This window comes from Hyperolius riggenbachi, chromosome 1 (assembly GCF_040937935.1).
Source record: "Hyperolius riggenbachi isolate aHypRig1 chromosome 1, aHypRig1.pri, whole genome shotgun sequence".
Classification (NCBI taxonomy): Eukaryota; Metazoa; Chordata; class Amphibia; order Anura; family Hyperoliidae; genus Hyperolius; species Hyperolius riggenbachi.
The window spans coordinates 688,782,543-688,799,786 of NC_090646.1; the positions used below are offsets into that span (position 1 = coordinate 688,782,543).

The window sequence follows — 17,244 nt, forward strand, 5'->3', positions numbered from 1 at the left end:
AGTATTGTACACCGCCGGGGATTTGAGCAGCAGCAGGGGACTCGGAGGGGGAATAGTATTGTACGCCGCCGGGGATTTGAGCAGCAGCAGGGGACTCGGAGGTGGAATAGTATTGTACGCCGCCGGGGATTTGAGCAGCAGCAGGGGACTCGGAGGGGGAATAGTATTGTACACCGCCGGGGATTTGATCAGCAGCAGGGGACTCGGAGGGGGAATAGTATTGTACACCGCCGGGGATTTGAGCGGCAGCAGGGGACTCGGAGGGGGAATAGTATTGTACACCGCCGGGGATTTGAGCAGCAGCAGGGGACTCGGAGGGGGAATAGTATTGTACACCGCCGGGGATTTGAGCAGCAGCAGGGGACTCGGAGGGGGAATAGTATTGTACACCACCGGGGATTTGAGCAGCAGCAGGGGACTCGGAGGGGGAATAGTATTGTACACCGCTGGGGATTTAAGCAGCAGCAGGGGACTCGGAGGGGGAATAGTATTGTACACCGCTGGAAATTTGAGCGGCAGCAGGGGACTCGGAGGGGGAATAGTATTGTACACCGCCGGGGATTTGAGCAGCAGCAGGGGACTCGGAGGGGAATAGTATTGTACACTGCCAGGGATTTGAGCAGCAGCAGGGGACTCGGAGGGGGAATAGTATTGTACGCCGCCGGGGATATGAGAAGCAGCAGGGGACTCGGAGGGGGAATAGTATTGTACACCGCCGGGGATTTGAGCAGCAGCAGGGGACTCGGAGGGGGAATAGTATTGAATAGTATTGTACACCGCCGGGGATTTGAGCAGCAGCAGGGGACTCGGAGGGGGAATAGTATTGTACACCGCCGGGGATTTGAGCGGCAGCAGGGGACTCGGAGGGGGAATAGTATTGTACACCGCTGGGGATTTGAGCAGCAGCAGGGGACTCGGAGGGGGAATAGTATTGTACACCGCTGGGGATTTGAGCGGCAGCAGGGGACTCGGAGGGGGAATAGTATTGTACACCGTCGGGGAATTGAGCGGCAGCAGGGGACTCGGAGGGGGAATAGTATTGTACACCGTCGGGGAATTGAGCGGCAGCAGGGGACTCGGAGGGGAATAGTATTGTACACCGCCGGGGATCAGCAGCAGCAGGGGACTCGGAGGGGGAATAGTATTGTACACCGCTGGGGATTTGAGCAGCAGCAGGGGACTAGGAGGGGGAATAGTATTGTACACCGCCGGGGATTTGAGCGGCAGCAGGGGACTCGGAGGGGGAATAGTATTGTACACCGCTGGGGATTTGAGCAGCAGCAGGGGACTCGGAGGGGGAATAGTATTGTACACCACTGGGGATTTGAGCGGCAGCCGGGCACTCGGAGGGGAATAGTATTGTACGCCGCCGGGGATTTGAGCAGCAGCAGGGGACTCGGAGGGGGAATAGTATTGTACACTGCTGGGGATTTGAGCGGCAGCAGGGGACTCGGAGGGGGAATAGTATTGTACACCGCCGGGGATTTGAGCGGCAGCAGGGGACTCGGAGGGGGAATAGTATTGTACACCGCTGGGGATTTGAGCAGCAGCAGGGGACTCGGAGGGGGAATAGTATTGTACACCGCTGGGGATTTGAGCGGCAGCCAGGCACTCGGAGGGGGAATAGTATTGTACGCCGTCGGGGATTTGAGCAGCAGCAGGGGACTCGGAGGTGGAATAGTATTGTACACCGCTGGGGATTTGAGCAGCAGCAGGGGACTCGGAGGGGAATAGTATTGTACGCCGCCGGGGATTTGAGCAGCAGCAGGGGACTCGGAGGGGGAATAGTATTGTACACCGCCGGGGATTTGAGCAGCAGCAGGGGACTCGGAGGGGGAATAGTATTGTACGCCGCCGGGGATTTGAGCAGCAGCAGGGGACTCGGAGGTGGAATAGTATTGTACGCCGCCGGGGATTTGAGCAGCAGCAGGGGACTCGGAGGGGGAATAGTATTGTACACCGCCAGGGATTTGAGCAGCAGCAGGGGACTCGGAGGGGGAATAGTATTGTACACCGCCCGGGATTTGAGCGGCAGCAGGGGACTCAGAGGGGAAATAGTATTGTACACTGCTGGGGATTTGAGCGGCAGCAGGGGACTCAGAGGGGGAATAGTATTGTACACCGCTGGGGATTTGAGCAGCAGCAGGGGACTCGGAGGGGGAATAGTATTGTACACCGCCGGGGATTTGAGCAGCAGCAGGGGACTCGGAGGGGGAATATTATTGTACACCGCTGGGGATTTGAGCAGCAGCAGGGGACTCGGAGGGGAATAGTATTGTACGCCGCCGGGGATTTGAGCAGCAGCAGGGGACTCGGAGGGGGAATAGTATTGTACACCGCCGGGGATTTGAGCAGCAGCAGGGGACTCGGAGGGGGAATAGTATTGTACGCCGCCGGGGATTTGAGCAGCAGCAGGGGACTCGGAGGTGGAATAGTATTGTACGCCGCCGGGGATTTGAGCAGCAGCAGGGGACTCGGAGGGGGAATAGTATTGTACACCGCCGGGGATTTGATCAGCAGCAGGGGACTCGGAGGGGGAATAGTATTGTACACCGCCGGGGATTTGAGCGGCAGCAGGGGACTCGGAGGGGGAATAGTATTGTACACCGCCGGGGATTTGAGCAGCAGCAGGGGACTCGGAGGGGGAATAGTATTGTACACCGCCGGGGATTTGAGCAGCAGCAGGGGACTCGGAGGGGGAATAGTATTGTACACCACCGGGGATTTGAGCAGCAGCAGGGGACTCGGAGGGGGAATAGTATTGTACACCGCTGGGGATTTAAGCAGCAGCAGGGGACTCGGAGGGGGAATAGTATTGTACACCGCTGGAAATTTGAGCGGCAGCAGGGGACTCGGAGGGGGAATAGTATTGTACACCGCCGGGGATTTGAGCAGCAGCAGGGGACTCGGAGGGGAATAGTATTGTACACTGCCAGGGATTTGAGCAGCAGCAGGGGACTCGGAGGGGGAATAGTATTGTACGCCGCCGGGGATATGAGAAGCAGCAGGGGACTCGGAGGGGGAATAGTATTGTACACCGCCGGGGATTTGAGCAGCAGCAGGGGACTCGGAGGGGGAATAGTATTGAATAGTATTGTACACCGCCGGGGATTTGAGCAGCAGCAGGGGACTCGGAGGGGGAATAGTATTGTACACCGCCGGGGATTTGAGCGGCAGCAGGGGACTCGGAGGGGGAATAGTATTGTACACCGCTGGGGATTTGAGCAGCAGCAGGGGACTCGGAGGGGGAATAGTATTGTACACCGCTGGGGATTTGAGCGGCAGCAGGGGACTCGGAGGGGGAATAGTATTGTACACCGTCGGGGAATTGAGCGGCAGCAGGGGACTCGGAGGGGGAATAGTATTGTACACCGTCGGGGAATTGAGCGGCAGCAGGGGACTCGGAGGGGAATAGTATTGTACACCGCCGGGGATCAGCAGCAGCAGGGGACTCGGAGGGGGAATAGTATTGTACACCGCTGGGGATTTGAGCAGCAGCAGGGGACTAGGAGGGGGAATAGTATTGTACACCGCCGGGGATTTGAGCGGCAGCAGGGGACTCGGAGGGGGAATAGTATTGTACACCGCTGGGGATTTGAGCAGCAGCAGGGGACTCGGAGGGGGAATAGTATTGTACACCACTGGGGATTTGAGCGGCAGCCGGGCACTCGGAGGGGAATAGTATTGTACGCCGCCGGGGATTTGAGCAGCAGCAGGGGACTCGGAGGGGGAATAGTATTGTACACTGCTGGGGATTTGAGCGGCAGCAGGGGACTCGGAGGGGGAATAGTATTGTACACCGCCGGGGATTTGAGCGGCAGCAGGGGACTCGGAGGGGGAATAGTATTGTACACCGCTGGGGATTTGAGCAGCAGCAGGGGACTCGGAGGGGGAATAGTATTGTACACCGCTGGGGATTTGAGCGGCAGCCAGGCACTCGGAGGGGGAATAGTATTGTACGCCGTCGGGGATTTGAGCAGCAGCAGGGGACTCGGAGGTGGAATAGTATTGTACACCGCTGGGGATTTGAGCAGCAGCAGGGGACTCGGAGGGGAATAGTATTGTACGCCGCCGGGGATTTGAGCAGCAGCAGGGGACTCGGAGGGGGAATAGTATTGTACACCGCCGGGGATTTGAGCAGCAGCAGGGGACTCGGAGGGGGAATAGTATTGTACGCCGCCGGGGATTTGAGCAGCAGCAGGGGACTCGGAGGTGGAATAGTATTGTACGCCGCCGGGGATTTGAGCAGCAGCAGGGGACTCGGAGGGGGAATAGTATTGTACACCGCCGGGGATTTGATCAGCAGCAGGGGACTCGGAGGGGGAATAGTATTGTACACCGCCGGGGATTTGAGCGGCAGCAGGGGACTCGGAGGGGGAATAGTATTGTACACCGCCGGGGATTTGAGCAGCAGCAGGGGACTCGGAGGGGGAATAGTATTGTACACCGCCGGGGATTTGAGCAGCAGCAGGGGACTCGGAGGGGGAATAGTATTGTACACCACCGGGGATTTGAGCAGCAGCAGGGGACTCGGAGGGGGAATAGTATTGTACACCGCTGGGGATTTAAGCAGCAGCAGGGGACTCGGAGGGGGAATAGTATTGTACACCGCTGGGGATTTGAGCGGCAGCAGGGGACTCGGAGGGGGAATAGTATTGTACACCGCCGGGGATTTGAGCAGCAGCAGGGGACTCGGAGGGGAATAGTATTGTACACTGCCAGGGATTTGAGCAGCAGCAGGGGACTCGGAGGGGGAATAGTATTGTACGCCGCCGGGGATATGAGAAGCAGCAGGGGACTCGGAGGGGGAATAGTATTGTACACCGCCGGGGATTTGAGCAGCAGCAGGGGACTCGGAGGGGGAATAGTATTGTACACCGCCGGGGATTTGAGCAGCAGCAGGGGACTCGGAGGGGGAATAGTATTGTACACCGCCGGGGATTTGAGCGGCAGCAGGGGACTCGGAGGGGGAATAGTATTGTACACCGCTGGGGATTTGAGCGGCAGCAGGGGACTCGGAGGGGGAATAGTATTGTACACCGCCGGGGATCAGCAGCAGGGGACTCGGAGGGGGAATAGTATTGTACACCGCCGGGGATCAGCAGCAGGGGACTCGGAGGGGGAATAGTATTGTACACCGCCGGGGATTTGAGCAGCAGCAGGGGACTCGGAGGGGGAATAGTATTGTACACCGCCGGGGATCAGCAGCAGCAGGGGACTCGGAGGGGGAATAGTATTGTATGCCGCCGGGGATTTGAGCAGCAGCAGGGGACTCGGAGGGGGAATAGTATTGTACACTGCTGGGGATTTGAGCGGCAGCAGGGGACTCGGAGGGGGAATAGTATTGTACACCGTTGGGGATTTGAGCAGCAGCAGGGGACTCGGAGGGGGAATAGTATTGTACACTGCTGGGGATTTGAGCGGCAGCAGGGGACTCGGAGGGGGAATAGTATTGTACACCGCCGGGGATTTGAGCGGCAGCAGGGGACTCGGAGGGGGAATAGTATTGTACACCGCTGGGGATTTGAGCAGCAGCAGGGGACTCGGAGGGGGAATAGTATTGTACACCGCTGGGGATTTGAGCGGCAGCCGGGCACTCGGAGGGGAATAGTATTGTACGCCGCCGGGGATTTGAGCGGCAGCCGGGGACTCGGAGGGGAATAGTATTGTACACCGCCGGGGATTTGAGCAGCAGCAGGGGACTCAGAGGGGGAATAGTATTGTACACCGCCGGGGATCAGCAGCAGGGGACTCGGAGGGGGAATAGTATTGTACGCCGCCGGGGATTTGAGAAGCAGCAGGGGACTCGGAGGGGGAATAGTATTGTACACCGCCGGGGATTTGAGCAGCAGCAGGGTACTCGGAGGGGGAATAGTATTGTACACCGCCGGGGATTTGAGCAGCAGGGGACTCGGAGGGGGAATAGTATTGTACACCGCTGGGGATTTGAGCAGCAGCAGGGGACTCGGAGGGGGAATAGTATTGTACACCGCTGGGGATTTGAGCAGCAGCAGGGGACTCGGAGGGGGAATAGTATTGTACACCGCCAGGGATTTGAGCAGCAACAGGGGACTCGGAGGGGGAATAGTATTGTACACCGCTGGGGATTTGAGCGGCAGCAGGGGACTCGGAGGGGGAATAGTATTGTACACCGCCAGGGATTTGAGCAGCAGCAGGGGACTCGGAGGGGGAATAGTATTGTACACCGCCGGGGATTTGAGCAGCAGCAGGGGACTCGGAGGGGGAATAGTATTGTACACTGCCGGGGATTTGAGCGGCAGCAGGGGACTCGGAGGGGGAATAGTATTGTACGCCGCCAGGGATTTGAGCAGCAGCAGGGGACTCGGAGAGGGAACAGTATTGTACACCGCTGGGGATTTTAGCAGCAGCAGGGGACTCGGAGGGGGAATAGTATTGTACACCGCCGGGGATTTGAGCAGCAGGGGACTCGGAGGGGGAATAGTATTGTACACCGCTGGGGATTTGAGCAGCAGCAGGGGACTCGGAGGGGGAATAGTATTGTACGCTGCCGGGGATTTGAGCGGCAGCAGGGGACTCGGAGGGGGAATACTATTGTACACCGCCGGGGATTTGAGCGGCAGCAGGGGACTCGGAGGGGGAATAGTATTGTACACCGCCGGGGATTTGAGCAGCAGCAGGGGACTCGGAGGGGGAATAGTATTGTACACTGCCGGGGATTTGAGCAGCAGCCGGGGACTCGGAGGTGGAATAGTATTGTACACCGCCGGGGATTTGAGCTGCAGCAGGGGACTCGGAGGGGGAATAGTATTGTACACCGCCGGGGATTTGAGCAGCAGCCGGGGACTCGGAGGGGGAATAGTATTGTACACCGCCGGGGATTTGGGCTGCAGCAGGGGACTCGGAGGGGGAATAGTATTGTACACCGCCGGGGATTTGATTAGCAGCAGGGGACTCAGAGGGGGAATAGTATTGTACACCGCTGGGGATTTGAGCGGCAGCAGGGGACTCGGAGGGGGAATAGTATTGTACACCGCCGGGGATTTGAGCGGCAGCAGGGGACTCGGAGGGGGAATAGTATTGTACGCCGCCGGGGATCTGAGTGGCAGCAGGGAACTCGGAGGGGGAATAGTATTGTACACCGCCGGGGATTTGAGCGGCAGAAGGGGACTCGGAGGGGGAATAGTATTGTACACCGCTGGGGATTTGAGCGGCAGCAGGGGACTCGGAGGGGGAATAGTATTGTACACCGCTGGGGATTTGAGCAGCAGCAGGGGACTCGGAGGGGGAATAGTATTGTACACCGCCGGGGATTTGAGCGGCAGCCGGGGACTCGGAGGGGGAATAGTACTGTACACCGCCGGGGATTTGAGCGGCAGCAGGGGACTCGGAGGGGGAATAGTATTGTACACTGCTGGGGATTTGAGCGGCAGCAGGGGACTCGGAGGGGGAATAGTATTGTACACTGCTGGGGATTTGAGCGGCAGCAGGGGACTCGGAGGGGGAATAGTATTGTACACTGCTGGGGATTTGAGTGGCAGCAGGGGACTCGGAGGGGGAATAGTATTGTACACCGCCGGGGATTTGAGCGGCAGCAGGGGACTCGGAGGGGGAATAGTATTGTACACCGCTGGGGATTTGAGCAGCAGCAGGGGACTCGGAGGGGGAATAGTATTGTACACCGCCGGGGATTTGAGCGGCAGCAGGGGACTCGGAGGGGGAATAGTATTGTACACCGCCGGGGATTTGAGCAGCAGCAGGGGACTCGGAGGGGGAATAGTATTGTACACCGCCGGGGATCAGCAGCAGGGTGAGCCGACATTCCACTCTCCCGGCGCCCAGCTCACCCGCGCAGGACAGGTGTTGTCCTATTCACCTTTATACACACACTGCAGGTTTCTGGGGCCAAGGCATCGGCAAGGCTGTTACTGCTGATAGATCGAGACTCTGCCCAGCCCCTCCCCCCAGGCTCAATCCTGTCCCCCCAGCAATGATTACACGCCACCCATCATACAATACGGGAATCTATGCCATCTCTGGACGATAGGAGGAAAGCTACACACGTTGTGAGATAATAAGATGTCTAATAATGTAGGCAGGGAGTTGTCCCATCTTACCAATGCGAGCACAAATGGTCATCAGGAGGTCGCTCATCGTTTTAGAGTCGTCCACCATGACGGTTTTCACTGTCCCATCCAACATGCGGATCTTCAGAGGACGCTGCTTCTTCCTGTACTCCAGCGTGTCCTGCAACACGTGGGAAAAAAAACCACGCATCATATCACATGACCAGAACACCGGGCTGTCGCATGACCGCAACCCCGGGCTGTCCCATGACCACCACAACCCCGGGCCTGTCGCACGACCGCAACCCCGGGCTGTCCCATGACCACAACACCGGGGCTGTCCCATGACCACAACCCCGGGCTGTACCATGACCACAACCGCTGTTGCACGACCGACACCCCGGGCCTGTCGCATGACCACAACCCCGGGCTGTTCCATGACCACAACCGCTGTCGCACGACCGAAACCCCGGGACTGTCGCACGACCGCAACCCCGGGCCTGTCGCACGACCGCAACCCCGGGCTGTCCCATGACCACAACCCCGGGGCTGTCGCACGACCACAACCGCTGTCGCACGACCGCAACCCCGGGCCTGTCCCATGACCACAACCCCGGGGCTGTCGCATGACCACAACCCCGCGGCTGTCCCATGACCGCAACCCCGCGGCTGTCGCACGACCGCAACCCCGGGCCTGTCCCATGACCACAACCCCGGGTCTGTCCCATGACCACAACCCCGGGGCTGTCGCACGACCACAACCCCGGGGCTGTCGCACGACCACAACCCCGGGGCTGTCGCACGACCACAACCCCGGGGCTGTCGCACGACCACAACACCGGGGCTGTCGCACGACCACAACACCGGGGCTGTCGCACGACCACAACACCGGGGCTGTCGCACGACCACAACACCGGGGCTGTCGCACGACCACAACACCGGGGCTGTCGCACGACCACAACACCGGGGCTGTCGCACGACCACAACACCGGGGCTGTCGCACGACCACAACACCGGGGCTGTCGCATGACCACAACACCGGGGCTGTCGCATGACCACAACCCCGGGCTGTCCCATGACCACAACCCCGGGCTGTCCCATGACCACAACACCGGGGCTGTCCCATGATCACAACACCGGGTCTGTCCCATGACCACAACACCGGGTCTGTCCCATGACCACAACCCTGGGCTGTCCCATGACCACAACACCGGGGCTGTCCCATGACCACAACACCGGGTCTGTCCCATGACCACAACACCGGGCTGTCCCATGACCACAACACCGGGCTGTCCCATGACCACAACACTGGGGCTGTCCCATGACCACAACCCCGGGGCTGTCCCATGACCACAACCCCGGGGCTGTCCCATGACCACAACACCGGGGCTGTCCCATGACCACAACACCGGGTCTGTCCCATGACCACAACACCGGGTCTGTCCCATGACCACAACCCTGGGCTGTCCCATGACCACAACACCGGGGCTGTCCCATGACCACAACACCGGGTCTGTCCCATGACCACAACCCCGGGGCTGTCCCATGACCACAACACCGGGTCTGTCCCATGACCACAACACCGGGTCTGTCCCATGACCACAACCCTGGGCTGTCCCATGACCACAACACCGGGTCTGTCCCATGACCACAACACCGGGGCTGTCCCATGACCACAACACCGGGGCTGTCCCATGACCACAACACCGGGGCTGTCCCATGACCACAACACCGGGGCTGTCCCATGACCACAACACCGGGGCTGTCCCATGACCACAACACCGGGCTGTCCCATGACCACAACACTGGGGCTGTCCCATGACCACAACCCAAAAATTTGCATCAACCCAGAAAGATTTGCATATCTGTGATTATCCCTGGCTGTCACATAACCATAGCACTGGACACTGGTGACCGCCCCCCTCCTCTTACCCCACACTGGACACTGGTGACCGCCCCCCTCCTCTTACCCCACACTGGACACAGGTGACCGCCCCCCTCCTCTTACCCCACACTGGACACAGGTGACCGCCCCCCTCCTCTTACCCCATTGCGTAACATGTAATAGTCCAGAGCTTTCCCCGCCTCCAACCAGATGCCTTTCTTGGGATCTTCATCCGAGAGAAAAAGGCCAAAGTCATTGGCTGTAGAGAGAAGAGCATGACGCAATATTACACATAATGTAAGGGGCAAAATGTAGTGCCCAGCATGCATGAACAGCCCTCCTCCTGTGTGAGTCAGTCTGCAGTGTACAGTATTCAGTGTATTTATTCTATGAGGAATGTGGAGAGCCCATGGCACAAGCCTGGTGTCTATCCTATGAGGAGGAATGTGGAGAGCCCATGGCACAAGCCTGGTGTCTATCCTATGAGGAATGTGGAGAGTCCATGGCACAAGCCTGGTGTCTATCCTATGAGCCCATGGCACAGGCCTGGTGTCTATTCTATGAGGAATGTGGAGAGCCCATGGCACAAGCCTGGTGTCTATCCTATGAGGAATGTGGAGAGTCCATGGCACAAGCCTGGTGTCTATCCTATGAGCCCATGGCACAGGCCTGGTGTCTATTCTATGAGGAATGTGGAGAGCCCATGGCACAAGCCTGGTGTCTATCCTATGAGGAGGAATGTGGAGATCCCATGGCACAGGCCTGGAGTCTATCCTATGAGGAATGTGGAGAGCCCATGGCACAAGCCTGGTGTCTATCCTATGAGGAATGTGGAGAGCCCATGGCACAGGCCTGGTGTCTATTCTATGAGGAATGTGGAGAGCCCATGGCACAAGCCTGGTGTCTATCCTATGAGGAGGAATGTGGAGATCCCATGGCACAGGCCTGGAGTCTATCCTATGAGGAATGTGGAGAGCCCATGGCACAAGCCTGGTGTCTATCCTATGAGGAATGTGGAGAGCCCATGGCACAGGCCTGGTGTCTATCCTATGAGGAATGTGGAGAGCCCATGGCACAGGCCTGGTGTCTATCCTATGAGGAGTATGGGGAGTCCATGGCACAGGCCTGATGTCTATCCTATGAGGAATGTGGAGAGCCCATGGCACAAGCCTGGTGTCTATCCTATGAGGAATGTGGAGAGCCCATGGCACAGGCCTGGTGTCTATCCTATGAGGAATGTGGAGAGCCCATGGCACAGGCCTGGTGTCTATCCTATGAGGAATGTGGAGAGTCCATGGCACAAGCCTGGTGTCTATCCTATGAGCCCATGGCACAAGCCTGGTGTCTATCCTATGAGGAATGTGGGGAGCCCATGGCACAAGCCTGGTGTCTATCCTATGAGGAGGAATGTGGAGAGCCCATGGCACAGGCCTGGTGTCTATCCTATGAGGAGGGATGTGGAGAGCCCATGGCACAGGCCTGGTGTCTATCCTATGAGGAATGTGGAGAGCCCATGGCACAAGCCTGGTGTCTATCCTATGAGGAATGTGGAGAGCCCATGGCACAGACCTAGTGTCTATCCTATGAGGAATGTGGAGAGCCCATGGCACAGGCCTGGTGTCTATCCTATGAGGAGGAATGTGGAGAGCCCATAGCACAAGCCTGGTGTCTATCCTATGAGGAATGTGGAGAGCCCATGGCACAGGCCTGGTGTCTATCCTATGAGGAATGTGGAGATCCCATGGCACAGGCCTGGTGTCTATCCTATAAGGAATGTGGAGATCCCATGGCACAGGCCTGGTGTCTATCCTATGAGGAATGTGGAGAGCCCATGGCACAGGCCTGGTGTCTATCCTATGAGGAGGAATGTGGAGAGCCCATGGCACAGGCCTGGTGTCTATCCTATGAGGAATGTGGAGAGCCCATGGCACAGGCCTGGTGTCTATCCTATGAGGAGGAATGTGGAGAGCCCATGGCACAGGCCTGGTGTCTATCCTATGAGGAGGAATGTGGAGAGCCCATGGCACAGGCCTGGTGTCTATCCTATGAGGAGGAATGTGGAGAGCCCATGGCACAGGCCTGGTGTCTATCCTATGAGGAATGTGGAGAGCCCATGGCACAAGCCTGGTGTCTATCCTATGAGGAATGTGGAGAGCCCATGGCACAGACCTAGTGTCTATCCTATGAGGAATGTGGAGAGCCCATGGCACAGGCCTGGTGTCTATCCTATGAGGAGGAATGTGGAGAGCCCATAGCACAAGCCTGGTGTCTATCCTATGAGGAATGTGGAGAGCCCATGGCACAGGCCTGGTGTCTATCCTATGAGGAATGTGGAGATCCCATGGCACAGGCCTGGTGTCTATCCTATAAGGAATGTGGAGATCCCATGGCACAGGCCTGGTGTCTATCCTATGAGGAATGTGGAGAGCCCATGGCACAGGCCTGGTGTCTATCCTATGAGGAGGAATGTGGAGAGCCCATGGCACAGGCCTGGTGTCTATCCTATGAGGAATGTGGAGAGCCCATGGCACAGGCCTGGTGTCTATCCTATGAGGAGGAATGTGGAGAGCCCATGGCACAGGCCTGGTGTCTATCCTATGAGGAGGAATGTGGAGAGCCCATGGCACAGGCCTGGTGTCTATCCTATGAGGAGGAATGTGGAGAGTCCATGGCACAAGCCTGGTGTCTATCCTATGAGCCCATGGCACAAGCCTGGTGTCTATCCTATGAGGAGGAATGTGGAGAGCCCATGGCACAGGCCTGGTGTCTATCCTATGAGGAATGTGGAGATCCCATGGCACAGGCCTGGTGTCTATCCTATGAGGAGGGATGTGGAGAGCCCATGGCACAGGCCTGGTGTCTATCCTATGAGGAATGTGGAGAGCCCATGGCACAGGCCTGGTGTCTATCCTATGAGGAATGTGGAGAGCCCATGGCACAGGCCGGGTGTCTATCCTATGAGGAGGAATGTGGAGAGCCCATGGCACAGGCCTGGTGTCTATCCTATGAGGAATGTGGAGATCCCATGGCACAGGCCTGGTGTCTATCCTATGAGGAGGAATGTGGAGAGTCCATGGCACAGGCCTGGTGTCTATCCTATGAGGAGGAATGTAGAGAGCCCATGGCACAGGCCTGGGGTCTATCCTATGAGGAGGAATGTGGAGAGTCCATGGCACAGGCCTGGTGTCTATCCTATGAGGAGGAAAGTGGAGAGCCCATGGCACAGGCCTGGTTTCTATCCTATGAGGAGGAATGTGGAGATCACATAGAGAGAGTCCAGGAAGTCGAGTGTGTTCCCGACTAAGTCCTCCCTAAGTCTAGTGACAATGACAGACAGGAAGGGGACTCACGTTGTCCGATTTGTGCCTCTGGTACTCGCTCCCGGATCATCCGACAGGCGTCATAGATCATGGTGGAGGGCTCGAATTGCATGGTCTTCACCACATTGCCAATACTGATCTTTAGCGATAACGCCACCATGGCTGCAGTGGGGGTGGGGGAACTAATCTAATGGGACGCTCTGCCGGGAGGAAACACAAGCATGTTACACTTATTACACATCGTGAGAACAGAAACATCATCATAACACATGAAAAAAAATCACACAGAAGAATGCAACCCTTTAACATAAAAAATATTATTTATATTTACAGATCCACGGCAGCTCTGTGGTCAGGTGACACGGATACCCTACATTTCCTGATCCACGGCAGCTCTGTGGTCAGGTGACACGGATACCCTACATTTCCTGATCCACGGCAGCTCTGTGGTCAGGTGACACGGATACCCTACATTTCCTGATCCACGGCAGCTCTGTGGTCAGGTGACACGGATACCCTCACATTTCCTGATCCACGGCAGCTCTGTGGTCAGGTGACACGTATACCCTACATTTCCTGATCCACGGCAGCTCTGTGGTCAGGTGACACGTATACCCTACATTTCCTGATCCACGGCAGCTCTGTGGTCAGGTGACACGTATACCCTACATTTCCTGATCCACGGCAGCTCTGTGGTCAGGTGACACGGGCACACTCATATTTCCTGATCCACTGCAGCTCTGTGGTCAGGTGACACGGGCGCGCTCCTATTTCCTGATCCACGGCAGCTCTGTGGTCAGGTGACACGGGCGCGCTCCTATTTCCTGATCCACGGCAGCTCTGTGGTCAGGTGACACTGGCGCGCTCCTATTTCCTGATCCACTGCAGCTCTGTGGTCAGGTGACACGGGCACGCTCATATTTCCTGATCCACAGCAGCTCTGTGGTCAGGTGACACGGGCGCGCTCCTATTTCCTGATCCACGGCAGCTCTGTGGTCAGGTGACACTGGCGCGCTCCTATTTCCTGATCCACTGCAGCTCTGTGGTCAGGTGACACGGGCACGCTCATATTTCCTGATCCACGGCAGCTCTGTGGTCAGGTGACACGGATACCCTGACATTCCCTGATCCACGGCAGCTCTGTGGTCAGGTGACACGGATACCCTCACATTTCCTGATCCACGGCAACTCTGGTCAGGTGACACGGATACCCTCACATTTCCTGATCCACGGCAACTCTGTGGTCAGGTGACACGGGCGCGCTCCTATTTCCTGATCCACGGCAGCTCTGTGGTCAGGTGACACGGATACCCTGACATTCCCTGATCCACGGCAGCTCTGTGGTCAGGTGACACGGATACCCTCACATTTCCTGATCCACGGCAACTCTGTGGTCAGGTGACACGGATACCCTCACATTTCCTGATCCACGGCAACTCTGTGGTCAGGTGACACGGATACCCTCACATTTCCTGATCCACGGCAGCTCTGTGGTCAGGTGACACGGATACCCTCACATTTCCTGATCCACGGCAACTCTGTGGTCAGGTGACACGGATACCCTCACATTTCCTGATCCACGGCAACTCTGTGGTCAGGTGACACGGGCGCGCTCATATTTCCTGATCCACGGCAGCTCTGTGGTCAGGTGACACTGGCGCGCTCACATTTCCTGATCCACGGCAACTCTGTGGTCAGGTGACACAGATACCCTCACATTTCCTGATCCACGGCAACTCTGTGGTCAGATGACACGGATACCCTCACATTTCCTGATCCACGGCAACTCTGTGGTCAGGTGACACGGGCACGCTCATATTTCCTGATCCACGGCAGCTCTGTGGTCAGGTGACACGGGCACACTCATATTTCCTGATCCACGGCAACTCTGTGGTCAGGTGACACGGGAGCGCTCATATTTCCTGATCCACAGCAGCTCTGTGGTCAGGTGACACGGGCGCGCTCCTATTTCCTGATCCACGGCAGCTCTGTGGTCAGGTGACACTGGCGCGCTCCTATTTCCTGATCCACGGCAACTCTGGTCAGGTGACACGGATACCCTCACATTTCCTGATCCACGGCAACTCTGTGGTCAGGTGACACGGGCGCGCTCATATTTCCTGATCCACGGCAGCTCTGTGGTCAGGTGACACGGGCGCGCTCCTATTTCCTGATCCACGGCAGCTCTGTGGTCAGGTGACACGGATACCCTGACATTCCCTGATCCACGGCAGCTCTGTGGTCAGGTGACACGGATACCCTCACATTTCCTGATCCACGGCAACTCTGTGGTCAGGTGACACGGATACCCTCACATTTCCTGATCCACGGCAACTCTGTGGTCAGGTGACACGGATACCCTCACATTTCCTGATCCACGGCAGCTCTGTGGTCAGGTGACACGGATACCCTCACATTTCCTGATCCACGGCAACTCTGTGGTCAGGTGACACGGATACCCTCACATTTCCTGATCCACGGCAACTCTGTGGTCAGGTGACACGGGCACGCTCATATTTCCTGATCCACGGCAGCTCTGTGGTCAGGTGACACTGGCGCGCTCACATTTCCTGATCCACGGCAACTCTGTGGTCAGGTGACACAGATACCCTCACATTTCCTGATCCACGGCAACTCTGTGGTCAGGTGACACTGGCGCGCTCACATTTCCTGATCCACGGCAACTCTGTGGTCAGGTGACACGGATACCCTCACATTTCCTGATCCACGGCAACTCTGTGGTCAGGTGACACGGGCACGCTCATATTTCCTGATCCACGGCAGCTCTGTGGTCAGGTGACACGGGCACACTCATATTTCCTGATCCACGGCAACTCTGTGGTCAGGTGACACGGGAGCGCTCATATTTCCTGATCCACGGCAGCTCTGTGGTCAGGTGACACGGGCACGCTCACATTTCCTGATCCACGGCAGCTCTGTGGTCAGGTGACACTGATACCCTCACATTCCCTGATCCACGGCAGCTCTGTGGTCAGGTGACACGGATACCCTCACATTCCCTGATCCACGGCAGCTCTGTGGTCAGGTGACACAGATACCCTCACATTTCCTGATCCACGGCAACTCTGTGGTCAGGTGACACTGGCGCGCTCCTATTTCCTGATCCACGGCAACTCTGTGGTCAGGTGACACGGATACCCTCACATTCCCTGATCCACGGCAGCTCTGTGGTCAGGTGACAGGGGCGCACTCATATTTCCTGATCCACGGCAGCTCTGTGGTCAGGGGACACGGGAGCGCTCATATTTCCTGATCCACGGCAGCTCTGTGGTCAGGTGACACAGTCATGCTCATATTTCCTGATCCACGGCAGCTCTGTGGTCAGGTGACACGGGTGAGCTTATATTTTCTGATCCACGGCAGCTCTGTGGTCAGGTGACACGGGCACGGTCATATTTCCTGATCCACAGCAGCTCTGTGGTCAGGTGACACGGGAGCGCTCATATTTCCTGATCCACGGCAGCTCTGTGGTCAGGTGACACGGGAGCGCTCATATTTTCTGATCCACGGCAGCTCTGTGGTCAGGTGACACATTCATGTTTATATTTCCTGATCCACGGCAGCTCTGTGGTCAGGTGACACGGATACCCTCACATTCCCTGATCCACGGCAGCTCTGTGGTCAGGTGACACGGATACCGTCATATTTCCTGATCCATGGCAGCTCTGTGGTCAGGTGACACAGGCGTGCTCATATTTCCTGATCCACGGCAGCTCTGTGGTCAGGTGACACGGATACCCTCGTATTTCCTGATCCACGGCAGCTCTGTGGTCAGGTGACACGGATACCCTCACATTTCCTGATCCACGGCAGCTCTGTGGTCAGGTGACACAGGCACGCTCATATTTCCTGATCCACAGCAGCTCTGTGATCAGGTGACACTGGCGCCCTCATATTTCCTGATCAACGGCAGCTCTGTGGTCAGGTGACACGGGCACACTAATAATTCCTGATCCACCGCAGCTCTGTGGTC

At 57.4% G+C, this 17,244-nt stretch overlaps 1 protein-coding gene across 1 annotated transcript in view; it reads right to left on the reverse strand.

Annotated features, from left to right (window-relative positions):
* TLN1 (talin 1) overlaps nucleotides 1-17,244 on the reverse strand; it is a 325,769-nt gene that overhangs the window by 251,110 nt on the left and 57,415 nt on the right. Inside the window, exons 2-4 of the mRNA XM_068265810.1 lie at nucleotides 13,281-13,450; nucleotides 10,092-10,189; nucleotides 8,097-8,226 (exon numbers count right to left, since the gene is read on the reverse strand). Of these exons, the coding sequence (XP_068121911.1) occupies nucleotides 8,097-8,226; nucleotides 10,092-10,189; nucleotides 13,281-13,410 (358 nt within the window). The 5' untranslated portion in view covers nucleotides 13,411-13,450. The remainder of the gene's footprint in view (nucleotides 1-8,096; nucleotides 8,227-10,091; nucleotides 10,190-13,280; nucleotides 13,451-17,244) is intronic.